We start from the raw sequence: 11,650 nt of genomic DNA, 5'->3' as shown, positions 1-11,650 counted from the left end.
TTATTCAAAAAAAAAGTTGAAGCGCTCTTACTGAAAAACGCTTTATATCACGCGCTATCTCACCCCTTCTCACTTTCCTCTGCCATGTCAAGCTTTGTGATTATTTGCACAATTTTATGTGCGTCGATTGTGGCGGCTTATCTTGTCCTGCGGCTAACGACAAAGGAACGGAAACGGATGCGTGGTAGTGTGTGTGTGTGGGTGTGATATTGCCAAGGAACACGATGCGAATAAATACAACAACCACAAAGTGGTTGCGTGTATGTCGCATCATGTGCAATATGTGGAGAGGTCATTTCCTCTACCTTGAAGCGCGCACTAAAGCCTTTCTATGTAGAATCAGCAACATTTGCAATTGTCACAGTTGTAGCGTTGTTTGTTGCAGGTTCGTTTCCTTATATTTGTTTGTGTAACTTATGAGGTTGCTCGCCTAAAAGCGCACCACACCACACCACAACGCAAGCAAAAGCAAACAAACAGATAAACGAATTCGTGCCCATTCATGAAGAACCGCATATTGTATATTCCAATGTACTTATGTGTATGTACATATGTACGCAAGCATTCATGAGCACTACTGCCCCGGCAGTTGAGCACTTCTCTGCGTATACACACATCTTTGAACAGATAAAAATCATATAGAAGCGTATGCAGATGTGCGTGTGTATATGCATTGAAATGTAAATTGCTGAGCGCTTTAACATGCCCACCTTCATGAGATGTGGTATATCGATACATATGTATGTCTATGTGTGCTTGGGGGCTTGCGTGCATTGGAAATGTTAACTCGCATGACATGACGACTACTTCTCGCTCAAACTCTCAGTTGGAGCAATTTAAATGTCACCTGTCTTCGATGGTGGCAATAAAGGATTTTCTGTCTCTTATTTGTATTTGTATTTCACAATATGTGTTAGCTTTTGTGTCTGTGTGCTCGGCAGCTGTAGCTATATCGATTTACGTATCATACAAATATCGACCAGGGAGTATTTAAATGTAAATGTCCGGAAAACAGTTGCATTGTTTGGGATCATTGGGATCCTCTGCTCTTGAGTGACTCGTATATGACGAATAAATTTATGTGTATGTACATATATGTATGTTTGTATATATATGCACTCACGTCTCACTTTTGTCATCTATCAGCTTGGGATTGAAGTGACAGCATCAAAAAGGCGAAATTTGGGTAAGTGCCTCGCTGATTTTTTTGTGTCGTACTAAAGTTGCCGGGCTCAAATCAAATTTTCTTGAGTTCGAAATTATATCTGGTATCGCGTTGCGTGAAAAGAATAATAAAATGGAAACTGAGAATAAAAAGGAATAGTTCAGGCTTAGATAAAAAAAACAGCAATTTGGGTGAACACAACACTTGACACCTCTGGTAGAGGTCTGCTATTTGCTAATGAAACTCTGGTATTGGCATGACATATCATATACGTAGTGTTGGCCTATTCACGCCCATATGTAAGTTACTCGGAATATGTTAACAAAATAAAAAACGGCTCAACTATTCGTTGAAATCCATTTTATCTCCTTGGTAAACTTTATATATTATTATTATCGGGCTATAATGCGACGTCTAATGTACCCTATTATGTTTGACAACAGGCCTATAAGGCTGTTGCATATCCCCAATTAGATCCAAGCACACATCACCTAGCTTTACGAGTTTTCGTCTTGTGAGTGCTGCACATTTGTAGGGGATGTGCACATACAGTTCGCTAAAATAGCAGACGCTTATTTCTACTAATCTATATATATAAAAAGAAGTTACATTTCCTTGGTAATCTTATAACTCAAGAACCGGCGAACCGATTAACACGAAAATTTCAGAGTTCTTTTCTATCTTCGAGGAGGTGGTTTGTGTGAAGTTTGATTGAAATCGGTGTATCCGTTCCTGAGTTATGACATTTTATGTGATCACAAAGTGAAGAAGATCGTGTTCGACGAAATTTAGTGGAAACACAACGACACAGACGGAGAAATCAGTCGGTTAATAGTGAAGCACCAAGAAACCGTCTTTCAATTACGATGCCACCATTGATTACAGCATGCATGCCTACATTGGCTAAATGAATATAGAATGTATACATTGCAAAGCAATTAAATGCAGAAACTAAACGCCTGGTATGTGCCGTGCTGGTGGAAAAGTCAAATTGCCGGTGCTAGAACTTCCGCCAGAACCTTTGCATTCATTGGTTTTTGGCAATTCACCAACGACGAAGCATTTCCTCTTAAACATTAAAAAATACAATTCATGCTTTCAAATGACATCTTTTGGAGCTACAAATATTATAAGAGATGGATTTATGCCGACGTTTAAGGTTATAACTTCGTTTGAAATAAACAATATCATATTTAATTTATGTGCCGTCCCTGTGTTCGATGTTTTTAAAAATTCAGATCCGTTATCTACATATATTTCTCGAACTTTACAGATTCAAGGTCAAATATACCATAGAGCTGGGTCTTTGCTACTATTCCCAGATGGTGACCATCAATTTTTGCAAATATATTTTTTTGGTGATGAGAATCGTGAATTAGATCAGCGCTGTGCAATTTAGACGAATACGAGAAGATCAATCGTGAATGTTCCATCAACACGATGAATTGGTGAAATTGTTCAAAGTGGCACTCGATCTGATGCCCACCGATGACCACAAAATAATAATAAAAGCCGATAAAACACCAATTGGGGAGCACGCCAGACGATTCAATATAAAAAAACATTTTATGTATGGTGGTGCGAAGCCCACTGGGGAATGCTAGTTATATATATATGTAGAGAAACACGTAATGTGTAATGTATTTTTATTGATTAATGAAATAAACTAATTTGTATTATCGGTATAAGAATAAACGCGTGACACTGTCACAACACTGATGATGATGATGGTATTGTGGAAATTTTATAGACGCTCCGTATCACCTGCAGATTTCTATATAGCGAAACACGTGTGTCGAGTCCAGGGTCCAGGAATGAAAAGGAAGTTTATTTGATGTCTTGTTGTTAGAATAGTGAAAAGTAATGTAAGATTAATAATCAGCTGTTTGACATAGTTGCATTTAGAAATCCAACGCCAACAAAATGACAAGTGGTTGCCACAATACTCCCCTCCTAGATACTTTCCGGAGTAGCGATGAAGGCAGGCTTCAAGCGATCAATTGAAACCTTAACCTCGCTATTGTTTAATTCTACAAGAAAATACTTATGAAGTCGTTGAATAACTTTGTATGACCCTTTATATGGAGGTGATAGCGATGCACATACCGGTATTTCGATAATCTAGGCGGCCAAAACTATTTTAACGTTTTTTATAGTCTTAAATACTTTTATTCATCATCATTTAGACAATGGACTTTTTTTATTGAACTATTATATTATTAACCCTTAAATGACCGTGGTATCTTTAAAGATACAACCATTTTGTACTAGAATAAATAGAAAATCAATTTTTTTTTGGGTATTTATAGGTTAAATTATATAAAATAGACATCATTATTAATGTTTTAATTATTTATTATCAAATGCCAAGTTTCACAAAAGGTGTCAAATAAAATACATTATGTGAACCAAAAAAATTTAATTCAATAAATAATCTTACGTCAATAAGAACTAAAGCAAAATGAAACGAATTAAAGGAAAAAATTACAAATTTTCATTATCTGATGAATCAGATTCGTTAGGTTGGGCCGGAATGAGTAAACTTAACGTTTCCGGTAAATATGATTTTAATTTTCCTCTTTTCACATTTCTAGTGCTGCTAAATAAAGGGTCTGAACTTAAAAAAAGTCGATTAAAAATGTCTCTATTGCAGTTTTCTCGGGAAAATTTTCTTGCGAAGTCTTGGCGGTAAGTTCTAAAATGTTTATTCCTTGCTTCGAAAGTTGCCCAATAGGCTCTAATGCATTTTTTATGATTAATGCACCATGCACTTCTCCGAGTCCACTTTATCTCCGCATGAAATTGTCTCCAATATGACTTTTGACCGATAAATGAGATCATAGTTGATTCCGGTTATTTCAGCAGCTACCTTTGGATCTTCGAAAAATCTTCTGCTTGTATTACCATCATTCGTGTTTCCAAAGTTAGCTTTTGGCATATCAACAAGCAAACCAGTCTCGTTACGGAATCTCCGTTGGATTTCAAGTTTCCTGTCTTTCTCGAGCGTTTTTTCCGCTTCTGTCTTTCTTTCTCTGTATTTTCGAACAGGCAACTTGTAGGCAAGATGGAGAGTACTCTTAAAGAGTCTTATCCTGGCGTGCAAAACAGATAAACAAAGCTCAAGGCATTCGTGGTTAATATCGTGCTATAAATGCAGCTGATTAAAATCTTTGGATGTAGCGCCACAAATATAGCACTTATTGGTAGAAGTTGTGCCAGAAGCAGCGTTTCATACTTTGCCATCTACTATTGTCATGACGAACACGTGACTGACTTTAAAGGTTAAACTATTTAATTCTAAATCCGTAGCTGACAGCGATTTCAAAAATTCAGTTACGAAGTCAATTTCCTCTTTAGTTATGCCCACACTGTCTTTCACAAACCGGAGCCTCAAAGGACGACAAAAACGAGCTGAAGAGGGCGTTGGATTTTCCCAAACGACTTTATCACTTTTTCCACAGACTAACCTTAATGGAACAAAACAGGTTTGGAAGATATTTGAATCACAATCAGTATCACTTGTACTTGTACTTTGATAGAAAAACATCTTCCTTTTTATGTACTTGTAGCCACTTTTTCTTGATTTGTAATTTAAAATGTGAAAAATTGTGCTTAAGAGCTGATATCTGTTCGTCAGAGTATTTTTCACTTGACAAAAGCTCCTGTTGTAAAGAGTTTAATTTTTCGTCCAAATTTGGTAAATTCTGAGCTTGCATGCGGTCGAATAGGTATTTTCGAGCCACAATTCGAACCCCTGAAGTGCCTTGCGAACCTTAAACAAACCAAAAAATAACAAGTATAGAAAACGCTTTTAAAAAAAACTGTTCTATGAAACTATTGTAATTCCACAATTAATTAATCTGCGGTTTTCTGCGGCTAATTCTACTTTATTCTACATCTCAAAGCATATGTACACAATCTGAGAAAAAAATTCAAGCTTGGACGGACTTGGAAGTATAACTTTCAGCTTAACAAATAAAAAAAATATGTGTAAAAAATGCACTATTTCTCCTTGTACGGAATTCAATAAATTACGTTATTAATGAACAAAATCTATAAAAAATTTAATAAATTTGGAAAAAACATACCTGAAGCTTCAATTTCCATCATTAAAACGAGACATATAACTTTAAATATGTTAACTTCACTTTTTTGAAGATTTGTTGCTTGCCGAACGCCGAGCGAGATATGTGTAGTGTGATAAGCAATGAACTTTTGACTGCCAATACGGCGGTAGCGCACGCGACGAAAAAGCACGAGAGGGGGTGGAGTGAATACTCTATTGTGTTATCTTTCAATTTTATTCTTTATTAAAATCAATTAATGCATTTTACAAAATTGACTTTTGGCCGCCTAGATTATCAAAATACCGGTATGTGCGATGGTCGTATTTGACCGTCGCGAATAAAAACTTGCTCGCATGTTTTTAATCCAGAGTGCACAAACACTTTTTGCTTTGAATGCCAAGCTGTGTCGACAGGACGCAGTTCTCTCATACAATTACGAAGTTGCTTGACCATATCCGCTTCGCTGCTTACTGGAGTGGTATCTGTGAAGAACTCGGAAGGAAGTCTTAGCTTTTCGCCATATACAAGAACCGCCGGAGTTGCACCCAAGTCGTTTTTGTATGTACATCGTAAACCCAATAAAATGAGAGGTAAATACGAAGTCCACTGGCTAGCGTTGTGGCAGAGGATTGCTGTTTTGAGAGTACGGTGCCACCTTTCCACGATCCCGTTTGTTTGTGGATGATACGATGTTGTACGAAAATGGCGAGTGCCTAGTAACTGCAACAATTGTTCAAATAAAGCGCTCTCAAATTGACGGCCTAAATCTGATGTGATAGTTGCTGGCACACCAAAACGTGAGATCCAGCCATTCAACAACGCCTTGGAAACAGTCGGCGCAGTAATGTCTGGTAAAGGTAGGGCTTCAGGCCAGCGAGTGAATCTGTCCACAATGGTGAGGCAATATCGATTTCCTTCTGACGGTGGAAACGGCCCAACTAAGTCGATATGTAAATGCGCAAAACGTTGACTGGGACATCTCCTTCGCTGTAACAAACTTTTGTTGTGACGAATGGTTTTGTTCCGCTGGCTACGAGCGTAATTTCTGCTATCTCGCTGAACACCAGGCCATACAAAGCGCTCTGTGACTAGTCGAGTAGTTCCTCTTATACCTGGGTGTGACAAATTGTGAGTTGACCGTAAAAACGCTTGTCTAAACTTTTTAGTGATAAATGGTCGCATATGGCCAGTTGAAATGTCGCAGTATAAGCCCCTAGAACTACAAGGTGGAACAAAACTTTTGAGCTTAAGAGAGTGTTTTATGTTACCATTTAATAAGCTACGTAGCTCATCATCTTTCGATTGATCCTCCGCCAAATCGTCGTAATTTATTGGTTCGACCGTGAGGGATTGTATGCGCGAAAGCAAATCAGCCACCACGTTATCTTCACCGCAAACATGACGAATATCGGTAGTGATTTGCGCAATGAAGTCAAGTTGATGAATTTGACGATCGGAAGCTTTGTCTAGCCTTTGCTGAAATGCATAAATCAAAGGCTTGTGGTCCGTGTAAATATGGCAACGTCGACCTTCGACCATGTACCTAAAATGCCGTAATGCTAGGTATACAGCAGTAAGCTCTCTGTCATACGTGCTATATCTACTTTCAGCGGTGGTAAATCTGCGCGAAAAAAACCCTAATGGCTGCAGCGTTCCATTTACGACTTGATTTAATACAGCACCAGCAGCAAAGTTGGAGGCGTCTACCCAAAGAGAAAGCTCGGCATCGTGCAATGGATGAGCGAGAAGTGTGCAATTTGATAGCTGTTCTTTGCACGCATTAAAACAATTAATCGTTTCCGCTGACCATGCAAGTGGTGTTGTATCGTTTCGACGGTTGCCGCGAACCATGTTAAATAGAGGGCCTTGAATTTCCAAAGCGTTTGGTAGGAAGCGGCGATAAAAATTAAGCATTGCCAAGAATCTTTTTAATTCTTTGACAACGATTGGCTGTTTAAACTTTCGTAATGCCTCAACTCGCGTTGGCAGCGGCCGTATACCGTCTTTGTTGATGGAGTGTCCCAAAAATTGCAGCTCCGAAACGCCAAATTCCGATTTGCTAACATTAAAAGTAAGGTGGTTATTTCTCAGCCGCTGAAGAACTTGACGAAGGTGGTTTCCATGCTCTTCTACTGAGGCCGATGCGATGCAAACATCATCCAGATAAACGAAAACGAAGTTTAAGCCGTAAAGAACTTCGTTTATGAGCCTTTGGAATGTTTGCGCGGCATTCCTCAGGCCGAAAGTCATATGCGTAAATTCAAAGAGCCCGAAGGGAGTCGTTATCGCTGTTTTGCCTATGTCGTCCTCACTTATCCGCACCTGGTGAAAAGCTTTTTTTAAATCGATTTTAGAAAAAATGCATTTGCCGGCCAAAATATTCGAAAAATCCTGTAGGAAGGGCAGCGGGTATCGATCGGGAATCGTTATCGCGTTTAAGGCCCGATAATCACCACATGGCCTCCACGTACCATCTGTCTTACGCACCATATGCAAAGGGCTCGCCCAGTTGCTGCTGGAGGGACGACAAATTCCCAGTTTTAATAGTGCGTCAAACTCAGCTTTAGCAGCTAACAATTTCTCGGGCGAAAGGCGTCGCGGTCGTGCGTAGACAGGTTGTCCGGTAGTGATTATTCGATGTTCTATGGTCGATTTTGTTGTTGCAGTTAGAGGAAGTGAGCGGGTGATATCTCTGTACTCTTCGATAATGTTTGAGAAACAAATGTCCGCGTTGAAAGTTTTAATGCTGGATGTGCAAACGCTGTCAATTTCGCAAATCGACCTTAATTCTGTTTTGCGATCGAGCAGACACCGTTTTTTTAGATCGACTAATAGTTCGAAATGACCTAAAAAATCAGCCCCAATAATCGCTTGGGAAACGTCAGCAATAAGAAAATTCCATAAAAATTCGCGTCGTAGGTTAAGATTGAGTTTGAGAATGGCCTCGCCAAATACTGAGATAGGCGAGCCATTTGCGGCAAACAATTTTGTACCGTTTGGTGAGGCTCGAGCTGCGTTAGCGCACTTTGGTATAACTGAGACGTCAGCACCGGTATCTATTAAAAAATGCATATTTGCTGACGTATCATATATGCGCAACCGGTGTGTTTTTGCGGCTTCAGACTGCTTGCCTAAATCTGAAACCGCGGCAACCGAGCGGACCTATAATGATTTTTTTGTCGATGAAAAATTGCATGGCTCTCGACACTTAGTTGCCTTCTCGCCAAATTTACTATGATACCAACACACAATTTTATTTGCTTTACTTGAATCTGTATAGGGCCCACGTGACCTAGACCTTGAGCGTAGACGAAAGCGATGCTCCTTGCTACTTAAAAGAGTTTGTACCTGTTTCGCTATCTCAAGTTTGAGGTTAGAAACCTCACTAACTGCAGATACCTCGTGTAACTGACTATCTCGCATTCCAATGGTTTCAATAATGGAGTCAGCGATCTTAATTTTTTCCGTAATAGCAACGTTCGTGGCAATAGTTGCAGCTTGAACATAAGGAGGAAGTCTGCTCACCCATAAATCATTCAAAACGCTGTCGCTCAACGTTGTTCCAGCTGCTTGCTTCATAATATTGAACAGCTCACTGGGGCGCCGGTCGCCTAGAACCATATCTTTAAGCACTCGCTGAAGTCGTCGTTGTTGACTGTCGGAAAAATGTTCGATAAGTTTTTCTTGAATGTATTTATATTTTGCGTTCGCCGGTTGACCATCTATTATGGGACGAAGCTCCATTAATTTGGTAGGTGGAACGCTAGCAAGAACGATGTTGAATTTTCTTGCATCGTTGGTAACAGAAGAAGCGTCGAACCAAAAATCCAAGGAATAAAAATAAGCCTCAAAGTTGTCTTCGGTCATCGTTGGTAATGGCCATCGAGGAGTAGAGCCTGGAACATCCAAAGAATATGCATCTGAGGACCGGCCGCCAGAAACAATATGGCAATCGTTTAGCGACATTAATTTTTTTCCTCGTCGGGGTCACCAATTGTAGAGAAACACGTAATGTGTAATGTATTTTTATTGATTAATGAAATAAACTAATTTGTATTATCGGGATAAGAATAAACGCGTGACACTGTCACAACACTGATGATGATGATGGTATTGTGGAAATTTTATAGACGCTCCGTATCTCCTGCAGATTTCTATATAGCGAAACACGTGTGTCGAGTCCAGGGTCCAGGAATGAAAAGGAAGTTTATTTGATGTCTTGTTGTTAGAATAGTGAAAAGTAATGTAAGATTAATAATCAGCTGTTTGACATAGTTGCATTTAGAAATCCAACGCCAACAAAATGACAAGTGGTTGCCACATATATAATTGGCGCGTACACCCTTTTTAGGTGTTTGGCCGAGCTCCTCCTCCTATTTGTGGCGTGCGTCTTGATGTTTTTCCACAAATGGAGGGACCTACAGTTTCAAGCCGACTCCGAACGGCAGATATTTTTATGATGAGCTTTTTCATGGCATACTAACTATAGTTTCCTGAAATAATAACGAAGACTAAAATGTTCCGCATAGTATCCACTGAGAGTTCGTAGGTCGTCTCTACCCAAGCTTGGGAGCCTGTTTGATATTTTTCTGGAGCGAAGGATAAAGAGTTTAGCCTGCCTCTGTCCCGGACTTTCCATCAGTGTCATATGAATTCAGTGTCTTGCCAATGTTCGATAACATCCTTTAAGTGGCACACATTTCTTTCAAAGTTTCTTCAAAGACTTCATGGCGCGATTGTGGAATCGCCTTTGGAATCCTTTAGATTCTCCTTTATCACCAAAGTCTTTCCCCATAGTAGTACTTTAAGACCCCTCCACATTAAATGGAATCACCTTGTCATTCAACGAAAGTGCACGCTAACTAGGCTTGATATTGGATAGAAAAAAGTACAGTGGTTGTACTCAGTAGTGGTAAGACCGATTTTACTATACGAAATATTATTATTGTGAACAGATTGGCTTGTATTCAAAGAGCAGCAAGCTTTTGTATAAGCGGAGCTCTTAGAACCAATCCCTCAGAAGCACTAAACATAATTTTATACTTATTGCCAATTGACTTATATGGTAAGCAATCAGCTGCCAAGCCAGCATTGAGGCTCAGTGAACTTGCCCTCCTAAAAACATTCATAAAGGTCATTCGACTATATTAGAAAAATGTTCTACTATTCCAGCTACTACAGATTTTTGTAACAGTGTAGAGCTTAATTTTAGTAAACCCTTTACAACAATATTTCCTTCAATAGAGGACTTGGACAGTGGTACGGTAGATGATGAAAATAGGGTCAGTATATTTACTGACGGATCTAAGCTTGATGAACAGGTAACTGGAGGAGTTTACTCTGAAAAGCTAAGCATTAGTGCATTCGCCTTGCCTAATCACTGCCATAAGGGACCATATCGCTCTTAAGGCATATACCTCTAACTAGGGAAGTATATGCCTATCCGAATAGATAGGCAGCTCTGAAATCGTTTGAATCAGTAAAATACACGAAAATCAAAATCAAAAGTTGTTTCTTTAATCAAAAGCCTTTCAAATGACTTCTTATTATGCTTACGCCTACAAAAAGCTAATTTTTAGAAGAAGTTCTATAGAACTATTGAGAACTCCTTGTGGCAAAACTTCGAGTAAGCATATTATTATTATTAGAAGGCCATTACGCACTGCGACCAGAGCTGTTCTATTGTGAAAGGCCTATTTTGTAACCCTAGAGTTTTAGGCTTTTTAAAAATTTTAGCACAATTTTGGGTTTGTTGTTCCAAAGATTGCATGGAGATACTACGATACCACCAAGGTGGTGAAGTCTCTGTCTGCCCAACGCAGGACATTCACAAATCACATGTTCTGAGCTTTCTATGTCCATTTCGCAAAAGCGGCAGACATTGGTCTCAGATAGACCAATATTATTTAGATGGTACCTCAGGCTGCAGTGACCTGTAAGGTATCCTGTTGAAAGACGCAGATATACTCTTTTTAGTGAGAGAAGTTTATCAGATATTCCTTTGTTAGGACTTTCTTCCCATTTCCTAAGGAATTCATTAATGTGGCCTTTTGTCAGTCCACAGAAAGGCTCAGGACCAGTAAGTTGCATATTTGCTCCTTGTTTTGTCATCAGCCATTTCATTTCCCTCATGTCCTTCATGTCCCGGAATCCAGCATGGTGTTACTATGTTGAAGTTTCCTAACGTGTTTAGAAGGTTTAGGCAATCATTTACCAATTTAGATGTGATAGTTGTTGATAGAAGGGCTTTTAGAGCCGCTTGGCTATCTGAAAGTATGTAGATGTGAGTACCTCTCATTTTCCTGCTAAGGCATTCTCTCACACATATTTCAATGGCATGTATTTCTGCCTGGAATATTGTTGGGTAGGATCCCATCGAAATCGATTTTTTGAATTTGGGCCCATTGATTCCTGCCCC

The 11,650-nt window shown here is 39.3% G+C and overlaps 1 protein-coding gene across 1 annotated transcript; it reads right to left on the bottom strand.

Annotated features, from left to right (window-relative positions):
- Positions 1 to 1,985: 1,985 nt before the first annotated feature.
- On the bottom strand, positions 1,986 to 8,853 carry LOC128867292 (uncharacterized protein K02A2.6-like). Its single transcript, XM_054108401.1, has 5 exons — positions 8,581 to 8,853; positions 7,720 to 8,394; positions 6,895 to 7,554; positions 6,501 to 6,708; positions 1,986 to 2,068 (listed from the first exon to the last, which is right to left on the bottom strand). The coding sequence occupies exons 1-5, from the start codon at positions 8,851 to 8,853 to the stop codon at positions 1,986 to 1,988; spliced, it is 1,899 nt and encodes a 632-aa protein (XP_053964376.1).
- Positions 8,854 to 11,650: the final 2,797 nt, after the last annotated feature.

This window comes from Anastrepha ludens, chromosome 6, assembly GCF_028408465.1.
Source record: "Anastrepha ludens isolate Willacy chromosome 6, idAnaLude1.1, whole genome shotgun sequence".
NCBI classification, from domain to species: domain Eukaryota; kingdom Metazoa; phylum Arthropoda; class Insecta; order Diptera; family Tephritidae; genus Anastrepha; species Anastrepha ludens.
This window is presented reverse-complemented; position numbering and strand designations above follow the sequence as displayed.

Excerpts from the sequence above, each read along its gene's own strand:
- LOC128867292 (XM_054108401.1), bottom strand. The coding sequence starts at position 8,853 with ATGGTTCTAGGCGACCGGCGCCCCAGTGAGCTGTTCAATATTATGAAG. Across the intron at positions 8,395-8,580 it reads AACTTGAGATAGCGAAACAG|GTCCGCTCGGTTGCCGCGGT; the intron begins GTACAAACTCTT and ends AAATCATTATAG. Across the intron at positions 2,069-6,500 it reads GCTACGTAGCTTATTAAATG|CCAATGTAGGCATGCATGCT; the intron begins GTAACATAAAAC and ends ATATTCATTTAG.